The 20240-nt window shown below is 32.1% G+C and overlaps 1 protein-coding gene across 1 annotated transcript; it reads left to right on the top strand.

Moving 5' to 3' along the window:
* The first annotated feature begins 5503 nt into the window (after positions 1 to 5503).
* Positions 5504 to 11712, top strand: LOC132756791 (uncharacterized). The gene is made up of 2 exons (XM_060747928.1): positions 5504 to 5741; positions 9368 to 11712. Exon 2 carries the CDS (start codon positions 9674 to 9676, stop codon positions 11678 to 11680), a length of 2007 nt encoding a protein of 668 aa, XP_060603911.1. The 5' UTR covers positions 5504 to 5741; positions 9368 to 9673; the 3' UTR covers positions 11681 to 11712.
* Positions 11713 to 20240: the final 8528 nt, after the last annotated feature.

Raw genomic sequence — 20240 nt, forward strand, 5'->3', positions numbered from 1 at the left:
TATTTACAAAAATAAAGGAAGTATCCATTCCCAGAGAACTACCGTCCAATAACTCTCCTTAGTTTTTTGGCAAGCTGTTTTACAGCAATCATTAATACTAGACTTAATACATTTGCTGAAGAAGCAGATCTTATCAATAATTGTCAAGCAGGTTTCAGAAAAAATCATTCAACCATTGACAACTTGTTTTTGTTTTACAATGCCTGATAGATATACTTAGTGCAAGTAAAAAAAAAAACTTTTTTGTGTTTTTATAGACTTTAAACAGGCATTTGATACTGTATGGAGAGAGGGTCCTGTGGACAAAACTGCTTAAATATAATATTAATGGAAAATGTTTCAATCTCTTATAAAAAATATGTATAACAATATAAAATCAAGAATTAAGACAAATGAAGGTTTATCAAACTTCTTTCCATGTATGACAGGTGTTAGGCAAGGCGAAAACTTATCTCCTCTTTTATTTTCAATATACTTGAATGATTTGGAAAACTATTTAAGCTTCGGAAATGTAAATGGCGTAACTTGCACTGTCAGAACCAATGAAATTGGAATGTTTTTTTTAAACTTTTTATAATATTATATGCAGATGATACCATATTACTAAGTGAAAGTAGTGATGACCTACAAAACTCACTAAAATCTTTTTGAACAATATTGTGATAAATGGAAATTAAACAGTAAACACCAGTAAAACAAAGGTAGTTGTATTTGGATCAAGGAGTAACATTTATCAAAACAAGTTTAAATTCAAAGAAGCAAATCTTGAAACCACTGATCAATATAAATATTTAGGTGTCTATCTATCAAGAACAAAAAGTTACATTAAAGCCAAAAAGCATGTAGTAGAACAAGCTAATAAAGCAATGTTTTCTCTCTTAAGAAAAATAAGAGCTCTAAACTTGTCATTTGATTTACAGATAGATATATTTAATAAAACTATTAAACCAATACTACTTTATGGCTGTGGAGGTTTGGGGTTTTGGAAACAATGAAATAATTTGAAAGAACACAACTTAAATTTATGAAACTTATTCTCAATCTTAAAAAAATCTACCCCATCTCATATGATTTTATGGCGAATTAGGAATTAAACCGATACAAACAGATATTGATACAAGAATTATCTCTTTCTGGGAGTAAAGTTACTGACCCAACTAGCAATAAATTGGTCAAATAATTTATATCTCATAATCAATGGTATGCAGAATCAAGGGGACTTTAAATTCAAAATGGCTTGATCATACAAAAAGTCTTAAATTTTTAAACATGGATTTGGGAAATATTTTGGGAAAATCAATCTGACATAAATAGAAAATGGTTTCCATTAGCATTTAAACAAAGAATAACATGACCAGTACATACAAACATGGAATGATAATGTGTCAAGGTCTACAGGCAGTATCAATTATAAACTTATGAAAAGAATTTCGAAATTAATAAATATTTTCAACTTATACCAAAATTATTTTTGTAAAATATTAACATCTTTTAGAACAAGGAATCATAGACTACCTATTGAAACAGGAAGGTGGAGTGGTGTTCCTTTAAATGACAGGAAATGTAAATTTTTGTGCAATGACAATGATATTGGTGACGAATACCACTATGTTCTTAAATGTAAGGCCCTTTTCTGAACAAAGAAAAAATTCATCAAGTCATATTTTATAAAAATCCAACACAGTAAAATTTTATGAGCTTTTTAATAGTGAAAATAAAAATGAACTTTATCAAACTTTGTAAGTTTTATTGAAAAAGTTAACAATGCTATTAAGAATAACTCAATTTAGGGAATAGAAAATAGTTGGTTATCTTTATCAAATATATTACAACAGACAATTTCAAGACTTAATTTTCAATTTTCAATTCTTTTAATGTTAAAAACAAATATCAAATTCCGAATTTAGTTATTTTAAAAATCTAAATTCTCTATAATGAATTATTTGTAGTTTATTTGCAAGGAGAATACTATTGTTATATGCTCTGTTGTTCTATGTACATGGTATGTTTCATTGTTTATTGTTGAAAACTTTTTTGGAATTTTATTGCTAACTGGAAATAGGAAAAAGGGAGAAAAACATATCTGCATTATTATTCCAATTGTTACATGCATTGATATTGAAAATATTTTACAAAGATTTGTTAATGTCTGATATTATTTATTCATATAAATTTTTGGATTAATCTCATTATTTTTGAATATATATATTATCTAACTTGCTTTATAATAATAGTCTGTTCAAATTCCCCAATAGCATCTTATTATTCTAGTAACTGTCAACAAACCAAAAGGTCATATGGCCATGTTTACTTATTGAATAACTTAAGTAATGTTGTGTAATACCTCATCTGATTTTGCATGTGTTAGTGTGAGTGTGTGGGTGTGTTTGTGTATGTGAGCCCATTTGACTATATTTGTTTGTATTGATTGTTAATTTGTTTATTATAATGTGTTTATTTGTAATATTGATTTGATTTGTTTTTTTTACTTGTTTCTTTATAAAAGGGTTTTGAAATAGATTTGTATAGTAGGTGGCTCAAATATGCAGGCATTAGTCTTATAATACTTTGTGTAATAAATCATGGCAAATTTGTTTGTATGTACATAGGGTTGTCTGTTACAACGTCTGTCTGTATATTATTTTCTTTGTAGTATTTTTTCTTTGACTCTTTAAGACCCCATGTTTATCCCAATCATGATACTGAGAGTATATATAAATACCTAGTCATTGCTAAAGATAACTGTGCATATTCATATGATAATTTTCAAAACTCTGAAGTTGTTTCCCCTAGTGATGATGACGAAATAAATACATGTATATTATAACATCAGCTTAAGAAATGAAATAAAAAAAAAAAAAAATATCATAAAATCGAGATTTGACCATATGTCTATACAATGTAATTAAAAATCAATCATGCATAATATATTAAAAGTCTTCCATGTAGCTCTTATTTTTATTTTTTTTTTTTTTTCGTTTCGCAAACAGAGCTACGTGGACACGTTTTTTAAGATATTATATTACTGTATGTTTAATACCTTACAAAATTATATAAGTAAGCACTCTTAAAGGCTTTCGCTTTTTACTCTCTTTAAGAGTAACTGTCAAACAAACAATTGCTATGTCAGTAATATGCACGAATAAAACAACTTCAATAGTTCACTATTTGTTATATTGTATGATTATTTATGTTTGTAAGCAATATATACTATTCTATAACTAAAACACTGTCAATAACATTGAATAATTGATCGATGAAATGAGTCGGTATCTCATGTAATAACTTAACTTCTTCGTTTAAAAATACATGCATATGTTATATTCCCAAGAACTTTGGCTAACCCTAAAATGACGCAGGGAATATGAAAAAAAAATCTACTCACAAAGTAAGGTCCAGCCTAGACATCCCCTCTCCAATTAACGAAAATTCCACTTTTATTCGAATGAAAAACAACGCACAAAATAACATTACAAATAAACAAGTTTGGGAATATCTTCTTGAAAATTACAAACATTTTAAATTGAATATTCCATTCAAAAAATTAAATGTCACTTAAACGTCACGTATCTTTTATTTATTCTTTTGTTCTTCAAAAATTTTTTTATTTATTCACACCTGGGAAATAAACACGATGTGTCAATCAGTACGAAAAAATCATGTTTATATTGGGGCGGTGATTTAAAAATAAACCAATCAGAGAGAAAACCGAAACGAAATTCCCCTAACCACGTGAATCTTTTTTTAGGATAGGCCATCTGTCCAATCAAATGCCCCTTTGAAAAGTTTATTGAAGTGCATATTCCCACGGTTTATGCAATTAGACTACTTTTTTTTCTTTTCGATCGAACGTACTAAAACTTCTATTTATTACTTTTATTTATTATTATTTTGTTAAAATAAACGCAAACTAAAAAACTATATTTTTTAAAATAGGATTATATAGCTTACAAACATAAATCTTATATTGTTGTCCTCTATGTTATTACCTATTTTTTCATAGTGAACCTATTTCTTTTATATGTTTACATATTTGATTTGCCTCATGTTTTTGTACATTATACAAACTGAGTGTTATTGTAAATAAAATTGAAAAAAAAAAAAAAAAAAATTGGGTCTATTTCGCTGAAATTATGATTAAACAAATGTCTGATAATCATTATCAATCTTATATCTTAGCGTAGGTTATACCGAAATACCGTATCCGCTCATGGGTTCTTACTTTTATGTTGGAGGATCTTATCCAAAGTTTGACTGAAAATACCGAGAAGATGTGATTGACAGAACAGGCTTTAGGGTGCTCTGACCCCAAAGGGGCGGTGTTACAGAGCTCCATGATGAATATTTTGAAAGACCTTACAAGTATGACTTATTTATAAAAACGCACAGCAGTTGCAAATAATCAAGATACATGTTTAACTATATACTCGGGAGAACGTGTGCATCATGTTTATATCTAGTGATGCAGAATGCAAAGATAATACATGAATAGTGGGAAAAGTCTGTAGGGTTTATTATTATTATTATTATAAGCATAACATTAAAGGAACTCGACTGAATTTAATAAGCCTAAAACATAAAATTTTAATTTTTTTCGCATAGATCAACATGAGTACTTAAAACAGAAATATAAATAAAATATAACTAAGAAATATACAGGAAATCCATTGAAAATCATATGTTTGCGCTATTCTCTGTCCGATTCGAGTGAAAGGCGTTTAAACACTTTTCAATTTTGCGTCATTTTCACTATTAATAATAATTATTATGGAAAAAAACGGAGCGAGTTAATGATCTGAAATTTTACACATAAATTATTAGTATAGAGCAACATCAAATAGAGTAATAATCTCAAAAAATATTTCCAGTCCCAACATTCAAAAACTTCAGTGGAGTCCCGCAATTATTAATGTTGTTTGTTGTTGTTTTTGTTATATTATTATTATTTATTATTATTATTATTATTATTATATTATTATTATTATAAAATTATTTATTATTATTATTATTATTATTTATTATTATTATTATTATTATTATTATTATTATTAGATCTATTATTATTATTATCATTATTTTTTATCATTATTATTATTATTATCATCATCATTTATTTTATTATTATTATTTTATTAAATTATTATTATTATTTTACTAAATTATTAATTACTATATTATTAATATTTATAATTATGCATGTCATTTTTTTGAAAAGTGTGTGTTTGTTTGTTTGGGTTTTACGCCACACCGACACAGTAAAGGCCATTATAGCGTCGTTCCAGCTTCACTGGTGGAGGAAGACCTCGGGTGCCTTTCCGTGCATTATTTCAGGAACGAACGGGTACATGAGTAGAACCACCGACGTTCCGTGTAAAGTAATAGGATATTTATATTTTAAAATCATAAAGCATGACATGTACATACCCGCTGGTCAAACGTCTTTAGATATCATTAAAGCATTAGTTATAATGCTTGAAGTAATCGGTTTGGCCCGGGTTTTAACGTCTTAAATATGTATTTAGATTATTGTTTGTATAACAATACAATGTGAAACAGGTAAAATCTCGTGTTGTGTACAACCTAATCTAACCACATGTGTGTGATAAAAAGTCAGTGTGGAAAATATACATGACTTTATATGACTATTTATTTATTCGGTATGCAATTTTGTATGCTAGTTTGCCACAAATGAATATTTAATTGTTGCTGGACGTGTAATTGGCTGTAAAAATATCAAAACTGTAAGTTGATTTTTTTTTCATACAAATTTTAATCTACAGGCTGTTAAACTGTTAGATATAACTTAAATAATGAAAAACTATAATCTTCTGCTGATAAATATTTAGATACAGGTACTTGTAATATAGCAAATGTTATCTTACCGATTTAAATACAACTTATATTACTTTATCCGTGGTCATCATCACTGATCATTTAGTCTACGATGCTTTATTTTCTCTATAATTTATATTTTGTTTCTCATTTTTATCTTTTTATGAAGGAGAGCGTCATTTATTGTAGGGGTACAAAGCAAATCAAAATCAAATCAAAATTTAATTATTGCCAAATTATTAACAAATAAAACAATTCACAAAACATAAACTAAATGTGTAGCATTTCACCGACAATTTCTAGACAAATGATCACGGACATTTAGTCTAACGTTCGGTAATTTCTGGTATATTATCCATGCAGGAAGGCCGGTTATGTAGACAGACCGCCGATAAATGACCAAAACTGTGCTGAAATCTTCGTACAGAACACGCAAATAATCAAATTAGAACACACACACGCACGCACGGACACACGCACACACGAACGCTCACATATGTACGATTTTAATTAACTCAAGTTTCCATATACTTTCACTTCAAATAAGAAAGGAGATTTTCACTTTGTGACTAGTACAATACTTGTAACTCAATCATTTGGTAGCAATCTCACCTACTTGTGTATCTGTATATAGTATTGAAGAAGTGACGTGATTATCTGGGGTTCAAATCCAGGTCAGTGCCACGGGAATTTTTCAGGTTAACGATAGAATTGATCGTTCTGAATACTTCTACTCTATCACTTTAACATGTTGGTCGAGGGGTTAGAGTCGATGACTTCTAATCCAGTTACCTCTCTGGCGTGGGTTCGATCCCCGGGAGATGCTTTGGTAGTTTAGCGCGGAGGAAGGTTGTCTAGTAATGGTGTAACTCTCCACGAACGATGGTTAGGAAACTACCCGCCATACTGTTGGAAAAAGGCGTAAAATAAAACAAACAAACATGTTATGTTGCCATAGTTTTGTTGTTTCCTAACCTTTTCTATATTCTGATAGTAAAATAATGCAAAGATAATCTTGTTAATGTTTGTATTTCTTTTAAAATAGTGATTTTCAATAATTGCGGGTGTCACGTTTATCCGTTTAAACGATACGGTTAGTTTTTAGCTGAAAAATCGGTTAGAAAATTCAATAACCGATAACCGAGATTAGTTTTTGACAAAGAGGCGAAAAAGTTTTAAATTGATTTTAAATATTACCTTCAAGTTGGTATTTTATAACAAGATAAGACGATTCGTTTGTATTTTAGTTTTACTCAACAATGTATTTTTCCGACGGAAAATATTTACTACATGTACTGTAAATATCGGATATGTATTACTTTGAGTACAACAAAATAAGAACAAAATTTCATATTTTGTCATAAAGAAACAAAGTTAATGTAAAAAATCTAAGGATTTTAATAGAACGGTCGTTTAAACGTTTAACACGGTTATTAGGCTAACTGTTATATCCCTAATTTATGTGAATGGATTATCAAGGAGAGTTGTTATAATTATTTCCATTTTCTCTAAATGTAATATCACAACAGGATATTAAAGTTCAGTTAATTGTGCCGGATTATCAAGCAAGTATATTAGAGCTACAATTATTAATGACGTAGTAACAGGGGCATGTAATGCAGACTAATAGAGTCTATTTAATTATCTCCCTTAAATGTGACAGCCACAAGAGTCCTTCATTTTCTAAATAAAAAAATGGATTATCATGGCGGGATACTAGGGTTTAGTTAGTATTCTCACTAAAGATTATTAGAGGTAGATTGTTCATTGAAACCCACGCATATTTGCATTGCAATTCCTTTGACGGGTCAGATGCTTCTATGTTATATATCAAAGCTAATATATTTATTTTTTTGAGCTCACCTGAGCTTGCTCAGGGTGAGCTTTTAGGATCGTTGAATGTCCGTCGTCCGTCGTTTGTCGTCCGTCAACACTTGTTCGTTAACACTCTAGCGGTCAAATTTTGCCTCAATCATAATCAAACTTGGTTAGGATGCTTGTCTAGGTGATAGCTTGCATGAATTCCAACATGGGTCATCTCGGATGAAAAATAAGGTCACAGGAGCTAATAATAGAAAAACCTTGTTAACACTCTAGTGGTCACATTTTTGCCTGAATCATCATCAAACTTGGTCAGGATGCTTGTCTAGGTGATAAAGCTCCGATGAGTTCGAACATGGGTCATCTCGGATAAAAAAACTAGGTCACAGGAGCTAAAAATCGAAAAAACCTTGTTAACACTTTAGCGGTTACATTTTTGCCTCAATCATCATCAAACTTTGTCAGGATGCTTGTCTAGGTTGAAACTTCGATGAGTTCTAACATGGGTCATCTCTGATGAAAAACAATGTCACAGGAGCTAAAACTAGAAAAATCCTGTTAACACTCTAGTGGTCACATTTTTGACTCGATTGTCATCAAACTTGGTCAGGATGCTTGTCAAGTTAATTGCTCGAATAAGTTCGAACATGGGTTATCTCGATTGAAAAACTAGGTCACAGGAGCTAGAAATAGAAAAACCTTGTTAACACTCTAGCGGTCACATTTTTGACTCAAGTGTCATCAAACTTGGTCAGGATGCTTGTATAGGTAATTACACAGATGAGTTCGAACATGGGTCATCTCTGATGAAAAACTAGGTCACAGTGGCAAAAATAGAAAAATCTTGTTAACACTCTAGTGGTCACATTTTTGACTAAATTGTCATTAAACTTGGTCAAGATGCTTTTCTAGGTAATTCCTCGGATAAGTTCGAACATGAGTATTCTCGAATGAAATACTAGGTCACAGGAGCTAAAAGTAGAAAAATCTTGTTAACACTCTCGTGGTTACTGTTTTGATCCAAATATCCTATAAATTTGTCTGAAAGTTTGTTTTGATGATTTCTAGGTCAAGTTCGAATATAGGTTACCTGGAATCAAAAACTAGGTCACACTGCCCAAATATAGAAAAACCCTGTTAACATTCTAGTGGTCACATTGTTGACTCAATTATCATCAAACTTGGTCAGGATGCTTGTCTAGGTAATTGCTCGGATTAGTTCGAACATGGGTTATCTCGCATGAAAAACTAGGTCACCGGAGCTAAAAATAGTTAAATCTTGTTAACACTCTAGTGGCTACTGTTTTGATCCAAGTATCCTGGAAATTGGTCTGAAACTTTGTTTTGATGATTTCTAGGTCAAGTTCGAATATGGGTCACCTGGGTAAAGAACTAGGTCACACTGCTCAAATATGGAAAATCTTGTTAACACTCTAGCGGTCACATTTTTGACTCACCTGTCACGAAACTTGGTCAGAATGCTTGTGTAGGTAATTGTTCGGATGCGTTCGATGGGTCTAGTGAGCGATCTAGGTCCATCATGGCCCTCTTGTTATATTTGAATTAGATTCTGCTTTTGTACTGACCTATAGTAAATGATTCTAAAATAATAACTTGCAGAGATTATGTTAAGGATAAGATTTATAGATGTCGCATATTTTTTTCTGTTAATCTTTGATAGTTTTATTCTAACTTCTTTTCTTGTTTGTTTCAGGATGTACTGTAAATACGGGATGTTAGTAAAGTAATGCACATGCAGCGTCGAAGATCACCAAGTAACTAGATCAAGCAATATAAAACCAGATAGGATTGCGCACATATAATGTGTTGTATGAGCATAAAATAAACTACTAGGAAGCCTGTCTGCAAATACAATAACCAGGAGTGTAAAATGTGAATTCTTCGCCTATAAGATAGGGCATTTCAACCTGAAATACAATGTATACTGTATAATACAATGTTTATTTAAGTGTGTATAAAATAGAACAAGGGTACATAACTGCACCAGCACAACGTTTACATGTTGAAAAAAGTATTGCTTCAAACTGTTAAAATGACAAAAAGAAAATGTGTATCATACATTAAAACGTGTCTTGCCATAAAGAATACGCAACGGAAATACATTTTGTTAGCACTGCCACTGTTATTTTTACCATCAGTAATGTTCTTATATAACTCAAGTTTTCAAATACCATTGATCACCCGTGGACAGCCATGTAAGCTTCATGAATTAAACCCATGGGATAAATCACTTAGCCAATATCTTCAAACCTCTCCACCTATTGAATGTGCACCAACGAAATTTTCATTACTTTACGTCGACGAAAATGGTATTTTAAAATATAATAAATCCGCCATTTTGCAATATTCGCTGACGTCATTGAAATGTGTGTACATGCTTATTCATCGTGTTGATGGCGATCATGATATTCAACTGGAGGACGAGATACCTTTTGAGCCTCCAATTTTTATCAACAACCCAGTATTCCGTGTTTTATGCCGAAATACACCGAATGAAACAGTGTACGATTTTGTTCATTTTAATGTAATGACTAACGACTCCAAAACCAGGCAGCAGAAAATCGGCTATGAGTCGGATGATAAATTTAGTGTTCTGTTCTTCGGATTAGACTCCGCCTCAAGATCACATGCATTGAGAAAACTGCCAAAATCGTATAAATATCTAACCGAAACGTTAGGTGCTTTTGATTTCCGTGGTTATATGAAAGTTGGACTAAATTCATTTCCAAACATGATACCTTTATTAACTGGTAAGGAAGATTATAAATACCGTATGGAAATATTTCTGAATACTTTCTTGGACAACTGGCCATTCATCTGGAACGAAAAACCGATAGAAAAATACGTGACTTTATATTCGGAAGATCGACCTGACATATCTTTAATGAATTTCATGCATCCGGGCTTCAAGAAGTCACCTACAGATTATTATTACAGGCCGTATGCTTTGGCAATGAATGCAGTCAACCCGGTGGTAATGGAACCTCTTGGAAATTCAACCTGGTGGTGTTACGGAAATAAAGACCATTATTTGCTACAAATTGACTTTCTTAAAAGATTTGTTACTAAATATACAAAAAGATTAAAATTTTCGTTTTTATGGAACAATCAAATAGGTCATGAAGATTTTATTTCCTTAGGCCGTGCCGACCAACCTTTATACGAGTTTTTACAGTGGATGAAATCAAATGGTCATCTTGAAAGGTCAATTCTAATCGTAGGAAGTGACCATGGGTTTAGGTTAGGTGGAGCTAGTGCAACATACATTGGCAGAATAGAAAACAACATGCCATTTCTTACGGTGTATATTCCTGAAGTATTAAAGCTAAAATATCCATGGCTACAGAAAAACTTACAATATAACACGGACAAACTTATTTCTGCTTTTGACATACACCAAACTGTCGTAGATACAATATATGGTAGATTCTCTGAAAAGAATTCGGAAGCTGTTTACAGATCACGAACAAGTCGAAGTTTATTTTCTAAAATTCCAAAAGGTCGTACATGCAAAGATGCTGGCGTACCTCCTCAGTTTTGTACATGCTATGATTCTACTGCGGTCAGTCTTTCTAATCCGTTAACTATCAAGTTAGCACAGTTTGCTGTTCAACATTTAAACATAATGTTACATGATCACCAAGATATTTGTCGAGAATTAACACTGCTTAACATAACAGACGCCAAGGTCATGTATACAACCGAAGGTGATATTGACAAAGATCATATAGAAAGGGAACCAGGCTTCTTTAAACGGTTGAAAGGTTACACAGAAACTGATTATAGCGGGCGATATGTTCTTATGTTGTACACAAATCCTAGTAAAGGTCTTATTGAAGTCATGATAGATTATGAGAAGCATTCCGCCGACGGCGTTGACAATAAAATGACCGTGATAGGGGAACCAGTTAGGGTCAATAGATATGGGAACCAGTCACATTGTTTAGCTGATACAGTTTTGAGACAGTATTGTCTGTGTAAAGATATCGATATATTGGATAATTAAGTCATTAAAGTATGTGTTTAAAGTGCTATAATCATAATGCATTGAGATACAACGAAAAATTTCAGCGAATTAATAGGAAGAGACACCCATCGTCAAAAACAATGATCATTCTGAATTGTGTTGTAAATTCTGCTTATATAATTATAAATGAATAGTAGAAAGAATTCTATACAATGATACATGTAACAGCTATAGATTTTCCTTACATTAAAGACAGTGGTTGGTTTTGATACGGCTAAAAATATAGTAAATGAAGTTAAATGGGCCTTTAAATTTGTTAATTACAAAACGATTTTTGTGAATAATTTTCTACCTAGTTTTAAGATGTATAATTATGTGTAGTTGAACCTCCTTCACGAGATGTTAAAGTGAATTTGAAACTTTGATTCCAAGCAAAACAATTATATAAACGGTGAATAGGTATGTTTGTACACGTATGGTCTTATTACCTCACCCATTTGTTTCTTCCTGCCAATCATGACTTGACATTAAAGCAATAAAAATGATAATTTACAAAATGTGTTTGCCTTTTAATCTTATTTAACCTATATTTAATCGAGGTTTGGGTGCCCTCGAGATTCTGATATAGAGGAAAAGTCTTCGATTGTATATCGAGTTGGGATGTGAAGCTGGCTAGTCAATCAACACGACATTCAGCACGACATTCGTTTGTTTGTAGTTGTTGTTTTTTATGGTTTGTTTTCAGCTTCAAAGCCTAGTTCAACATAAAAGAGACACAAATAAGAAAGAAAATAACAGTTCGACATTAAATACAAAAAAGAACAAAAGTCGAGCTGAAAATTGTGCTCAATGTCTTGTCAGTTTACATCCCACGAGGACAAAATAGACAAAAAATACCTATGTCGAGCCGAATCTTGTGCAGAATGTCTAGCCAGCTTCACATACCAGCTCGACATTCAAAAAGAGACCAAGAAAAACCCGAATGTCGAGCTTAATTTGTGATGAATGTTATACTAACTCGGCATTGATAAATCGAATGTCGACTGTTTAATGTTGATTTTTTTTTCATTTAGCCTTTTTAAAGATAAATACTTTCATTTTGAAGACCAATGTAACTGATTTCGGTGATTCTACATATAAAAATGTAAGCAGCTTCTCTTATACTAATGTTAACTCAATATGATTTATGTATGATTTGTTTCCCTCAGGTGTCTAAATGGACATCTGTTGCTGAAGTCATGCTCACTGCTTGTTTGTCTGTTTCTTGACTTCTATGCTCATTGTTTATTCTCATATGAACATGGTAAAGTGTCGAAGATGTTCATTTTTTCATCTCTCACGTGTTGTACATGCTAATGATAATTCATCTTATGAATAATATTGTTGAATATATAGAGTAGTTTGCATTCAGATTTCGAGAGAACGCTGTAATTTGAGTTCGTTTTGTAACATTTATCTCCATACGTATTGCATGTTTTGGACACACCAGATATCACGACGGAAAGATTTCTACACAAATTTTACATGAAAATCCGATAAAAAAATATATAAAGGAAAGTCAGGATGTTAAAAATAAATCTCAATGTTTTTTTTTCAAAAACGCTTTGAATTTCATGAAACTTGAATACTTTAGTCCACATCTGAATCAGCGAAAATTCGCATATATTTTTACCGAGACTAAATAAGATTAATACTAGTATTACTTATTCTGTTGAACTCGAATACAAGTGTAAAACTTTGTACTCGTCAATATCATTATACTATATGAGTTAAAGGCATCAAAAGTGTTGTTTAATAAGTAACTGATTGTAATTAGAAATAATAAAAAAAATGTTACTTTAGTTCAGAACATGCTATAAATAACATAATAAAAGACACTCTTGTATTTGTATCCCAAGTCTTAAAATCATTCAGGTAAATAACTAAACCCCGTTTTGCTGATATAGGAAATAGTAATAAAAACGTAACATTAATGTATCAGACCGGAAGTTCACGTTCATGTATCCTCAATTTAAACTATCAATATAATCATTGATTAAGTATAAACATACAAAAGCACTAACATTACTTTCGCTAATAAAGAGAAGAAAAAAAATCTCATTCTATAAAATCTCTTTTAGTTGTCTCAAAGTCGGTAAAATGAGATGAAAGTCTATCAAGCGTAACTAGAGATGTAACAATAAGCTTAAAAACAAATTCAAAAGGCAGCAGACAAACACGATGATAATCAATGAGTTAATCTCTCTATTCTTGTATTCAATTAATGCATTTCATCAATTTATTGAAAGAAAAAAAAAAGCAACGGATAAAAAAAGTTTTTATCCACATTGCAGAAAATTGCTGACTGGGCACTATCAGTTATAAAAATGATATCAAATATTTATGCTGTCACTTGACAAAACTTCTAAATTAACAATCATATTACTTCATCAAATCATATAGAAATTTTAAAATAGCTCAATACTATACAAATTAAAACAAAAAAGGAGAAACACGTGATAAGTAAATATTGTTCTGCTGATGCAAATCAGAACAGCACAACTTCTTGTTAAAACAGCTATTTAAGTTGAATAAAGAATTGATTGTTTTGTTCCCGTGATAAAGTCGAGTTATAACTGAAATCTTCCTCGTCTTGTTACAGTTTCTTGACTTATTATAGAGAGATTAATTACCAGACACACGAACAATGTGTGTTAAACATATAATTATACATAGACATATACTAAGACTACATAAGTTTAAGACTACGATTTTATGAAGTAATTACAATGTCAAAACAAAAGTAAAAATTAAAAGAGAAACTGCAAAACTTTATATTCTAGCTTGTTCGTATGCAAACATGTTGAACAATATGCAATAATCAGAAATGTAGAAATTTCACTATATGGAACTGATAGTCACGCCAAATAAACGCCAAAAAATCAAATGTACGCTTTTTTAGCTCACCTGAGCTTGCTCAGGGTGAGCTTTTAGGATCGATGAATGTCCGTCGTCCGTCGTCCGTCGTCCGTCCGGCCGTCCACAATTGCTTGTGAACACTCTAGCGGTCACATTTTTGCCTCAATCATCATCAAACTTGGTCAGGATGCTTATCTAGTTGAAAGCTCGGATGAGTTCGAACATGGGTCATCTCAGATGAAAAACTAGGTCACAAGAGCTAAAAATAGAAAAACCTTGTGAACACTCTAGAGGTCACATTTTTGACCCAATCTTCATCAAACTTGGTCAGGATGTTTGTCTAGGTGATAGCTCGGATGAGTTCGAACATGGGTCATCTCGGATGAAAAAGTAGGTCACAGGAGCTATAAATAGAAAAACCTTGTGAACACTCTAGTGGTCACATTTTTGAACCAATCATCATCAAACTTGGTCAGAATGCTTGTCTAGTCAATTGCTTGGATGAGTTCGAACATGGGTCATCTCTGATGAAAAACTAGGTCACAGGAGCTAAAAATAGAAAAACCTTGTGACCACTCTAGTAGTCACATTTTTGACCCAATCATCATCAAACTTTGTCAGGATGCTTGTTTAGATAATAGCTCGGATGAGTTCGAATATGGGTCATCTCGGATGAAAAACTAGGTCACCGGAGCTATAAATAGAAAAACCTTGTTAACACTCTAGCGGTCACATTTTTGCATCAATCATCATCAAACTTGGTCAGGATGCTTATCTAGTTGATAGCTTGGATGAGTTCGAACATGGGTCATCTCGGATGAAAAAGTAGGTCACCGGAGCTAAAAATAGAAAAACCTTGTTAACACTTTAGCGGTCACAGTTTTGCATCAATCATCATCAAACTTGATCAAGATGCTTGTCTAGGTAATAACTCGGATGAGTTCGAACATGGGTCATCTCGGATGAAAAACTAGGTCACAGGAGCTAAAAATAGAAAAACCTTGTTAACACTCTAGTGGTCACAATTTTGACTCAATTGTCATCAAACTTGGTCAGGAAACTTGTCTAGGTCATTGCTGGGAATAAATCGAACATGGGACATCTCGGATGAAAAACTAGGTCACAGGAGCTAAAAATAGAAAAATCTTGTTAACACTCTAGTGGCTACTGTTGTGATCCAAATATTCTGTTGATTGGTCTGAAAGTTTGTTTTGATGATTTCTAAGTCAAGATCGAACATGGGTCATCTTGGATGAAAAACTAGGTCACACCGCCCAAATATGGAAAAACATTTTCGACTCAATTATCATCAAACTTGGTCAGGATGCTTGTCTAGGTAATTGCTTGGATGAGTTCGAAATCGCATGTGAAACTAGGTCACCGGAGCTAAAAATAGAAAAATCTTGTTAACACTCTAGTTGCTACTGTTTTGATCCAAGTACCCTGGAAATTGGTCTGAAAGTTTGTTTTGATGATTTCTAGGTCAAGTTTGAATATGTGTCACCTGGGTAAAAAACTAGGTCGCACTGCTCAAATATGGATAATCCTTGTTAACACTGTAGTGGTCACATTTTTGACTCACCTGTCATGAGACTTGGTCAGAATGCTTGTCTAGGTAATTGTTTGGATGAGTTTGATAATTCAGGTGAGCGATCTAGGGCCATCATGGCCCTCTTGTTTATAATTAATCCCTGTTCAGGCGAATGAGTACCTTATGTCGAATGGCCATTTTACGAAAGTATGTTTACTCATACAATACGCATTCAGATTTCAACAAATAGTACAGGCATTTGTTATCCGGCAAAATGTACACATATTTTCTTTGTTAATAATGCATAAGAATTTCAATGAAAATATCGATGATTGATTTTAATTTCAGTTGATATACGGTATAAACGTTTCTGCCGTTGACAATTAATTGGTTTGTCTCCCTACCTTTTCTAATTTTTTCATAAGTAACTAGAATGTTTAAGAAACTTATAAACTTCATTTTGAGTAATCCGTTTTATTTATCTAATTGCAAAATAAAACGACATTAAAATATATTTCATGTCTAAACAAACTATTGTGAACAGTACACATTTTCCTTCTTAACAAATGTGCATCAAAAATGTAACTTGTTACCATAAAAGCAATAATTGTCTCAAGACAGGTTTGTATAAATCTCGGTAAAACAACATTTAAAAGGAACACGTAAAAATATTGATCCGAGAAACATTAAAATGATTTATTAACAGAAACCCTCTTACAGAAGACATAAAATAGTGTCGTTATGTCGAAACAGTGACAATAAAAGCGTTTTATATCAAATGTTTCTCTCATTCGTACATACTATATTTTAGAATAGCACAAGTTTTCTTTCAGAAAACGTGAAATACATGTACAATATAATAAATGTGATGTAATGGATTTACATAATTTGATGTCAAATTTAAGACACAAAGACAATGGTACCATGGCAATGTATGGATTAGAGACTCCGTTTGCTAATATCCATCTTTCTGATATATATATATATTGATGTTTATTTTTAAAAGCATCTAAATGTATTTACTAAAGATACCGAAACAAAACATACCTGGGTCATTTTAATCATTTTAAGTCACTAATAGGTTTCCGTAGTTTTATCCTCCACCAGTGCATTTCGGTAGAAAAGAGGGGAATTCTTTGAAGGTTTGAAACATAAAAGATTTGTGTAAAAATGTTGCTGTGTTGAACCCAGGAAAAGAACTTATTGAATGACCCTCGCATCAAGTGCTTAGACAAAAAAAATTTCAACAAGGACTGTTAATGTTGTAGTTAAATACTTATAGCTAGAGCAGGTCGATCTTAGATCGAACACATTTTAATCAGTAATTCACTGATGTATGACACTGAGTTAAGTGATTTTGTATGTAACTCAACATGATTCCAATCTATGACATTTTCAATATATAGGCTACAATACAGCAAGAGTTTCTCATAGGACAATTATAAATGGTAACAAACTATTATTGTCTTCGAGAACATTTCATTTAGTACTAGTATATGATAAACAAAAACTTTCTGAAATAATTGCTGCATACATGCATCTAATACTATTAACTAAGGGGTTTCTTGTACAAAGTTTGTATAAATAAGTTTGTTTGAAATAGAACAAATTGGTCTAGTTAAAAAAATAAATAAATGAACCGTGTCATGACAAAACCAACATAATGGGTTTGCGACCAGCATGGATCCAGACCAGCCTGCGCATCCGCGAGGTCTGATCAGGATCCATGCTGTTCGCTATCAGTTTCTCTACTTGTATTAGGGTTTGTAAGCGAACATCATGGATCCTGATCAGACTGCGCGGATGCGCAGGCTGGTCCGGATCCATGCTTGTCGCAAACCCATTATGCTGGTTTTGTCATGACGCGGCTCAAATGTCGTTTGCTGATGGGGGTAGGGTCGGGGACAAGAAGAGCGTAACACCAACTAATTAGTTCCTTTCGTTTTAAAGTTTTTTTTGTTGTTTTTTTTTCTTTTTTTATGTACTGTATATGTTGACGTTACGGTATAGAACTAGCCACTGATAGAGAAGAATGTGTATGCAGCCTAGTACCTCAGTCAGTACAGCTTCAGTACAGTATCCCGAGCGTTCGGGTTTTAGACCCGGTCAGTCTTCTCATGTGTGCCAATCATATAACATTGAATAGATATCCGGGCAATAAAGAAAACTTTTCCACTTATAGCATGTCAAAAAAACAAGTGTCCAGTACATATTAAATATATTTGTTGTTGAAAAAAATCAGAGGGAGGGTGAAATTTGCATCAAAACATAACCAAATCATTTCAGAGACTTTTCTTAACACTTTCCTGTGCTTGATGTGTATACCTGCATTTACATTAACACGTCAAATGATATTTATTATTTTTCTTGATGTGTTACGTTTCATGATGCACAAATCATTACGAAATGCAAAATTATAATTATGCATTTGTTCATTGTATTCACAATTATCATAGTTATTTTTAACATTTTAAACCTGTCGGATAGGTATTAAAAGTACAATAACCCTCTTATATACTTCTAAAACTAAGCTTCTGATACCCGGAAATAATGTAAACTTATATCATCTTCTATTTACTTAAGATTTCCACTAACCCTAAATGGTTAGTTTAGTAAACATAATATGTTTTATAAAGACTTATTGGATTCTTAATTAGATATTACCTTCAACCAGTATGTAGCAATCTTATTCCATTAAGTGATTAATCATCAATAAACGTTAAATTAGAAAATGACATTCACTTAATATGAAGTCAGGCATGTGAACAAGACACAAATTGTTTGATCAAGCCGGCGTGCACCAGATTTTATTTCCGGGACGGGATCAAACACTATATACACTGTTCTGAACTTGTTCATTGCAATTCAATATCAGTTAGCTATAGATAAAGATGATAAGTTTCTACATTAACGCTTAAATACTGATATTATAGAAAGTGCATAAATATATTTTCATACAAACATCGTGCTTCGCCACCACTATCAATGTAGGTTATATAACAACAAAAAGTGAACGCCACCATTATCAATGTAGTTTATATAACAACAAAAAGTGAACGCCACCACTATCAATGTAGTTTATATAACAACAAAAAGTGAACGCCACCACTATCAATGTAGGTTATATAACAACAAAAAGTGAACGCCACCACTATCAATGTAGTTTATATAACAACAAAAAGTGAACGCCACCACTATCAATGCGGCCTATATAACAACACAATATGAACGATACAACTATAAATGCGGTTTAAATAACTACAAAAAGTTAACGACGTGGCTCATATAACAACAAAAGTAAATGATACCACTATTAATGCGGTTAATATAACAACAAAATGAAAACACTACTATAATCAATGCGGTCTATATAAATACAATGTCAATGATCTGACAACCATGCACTTTATATAACAACATAACGTGAATGATCTGACAACCATGCGGTTTATATAACAACATAACGTGAATGATCTGACAACCATGCGGTTTATATAACAACATAACGTGAATGATCTGACAACCATGCGGTTTATATAACAACATAATGTCAATGATCTGACAACCATGCGGTTTATATAACAACATAATGTCAATGATCTGACAACCATGCGGTTTATATAACAACATAACGTGAATGATCTAACAACCATGCGGTTTATATAACAACATAACGTGAATGATCTAACAACCATGCGGCTTATATAACAACACAAATTAAACGATGATACAAGCAACATAAAGTGAAAGGTACCACTATCAATGCGGCTTATATATGTATGACAAGACAATGTGGAGGATAACATTATTAAAGCAGCTTATATAACAACACATAAGAAACATTACATTCTTATAAATCTCATCTTAAACGTCAAATAATGTTGTTGTTTCTTTAATATAATGAGATGACTTGTTTCTATATCATCAAAGATCGATGGACGTGTCAATCAGACTTTATATACAGCCTTTATACAAATAGAGTTGACTGATCACATCTATACTTTGATGACACTATTTCATGTAGATTGTCGAGATAACAATGACACTATGTTTCAGTATAAGCAACTTACCTTGACTGTGTATAATTAACATTTTAATTAACATAGTATGTGCAACTGTATATAATGAAAAACATTATCTTCAAATTTAGATATATGCTGATTTTGTTAC

Source organism: Ruditapes philippinarum, unplaced genomic scaffold (genome assembly GCF_026571515.1).
Source record: "Ruditapes philippinarum isolate M1 unplaced genomic scaffold, ASM2657151v2 ctg5610_1_1_1_1, whole genome shotgun sequence".
Taxonomy (NCBI): Eukaryota; Metazoa; Mollusca; class Bivalvia; order Venerida; family Veneridae; genus Ruditapes; species Ruditapes philippinarum.

Excerpts from the sequence above, each read along its gene's own strand:
- LOC132756791 (XM_060747928.1), top strand. The coding sequence starts at position 9,674 with ATGTTGAAAAAAGTATTGCTTCAAACTGTTAAAATGACAAAAAGAAAA.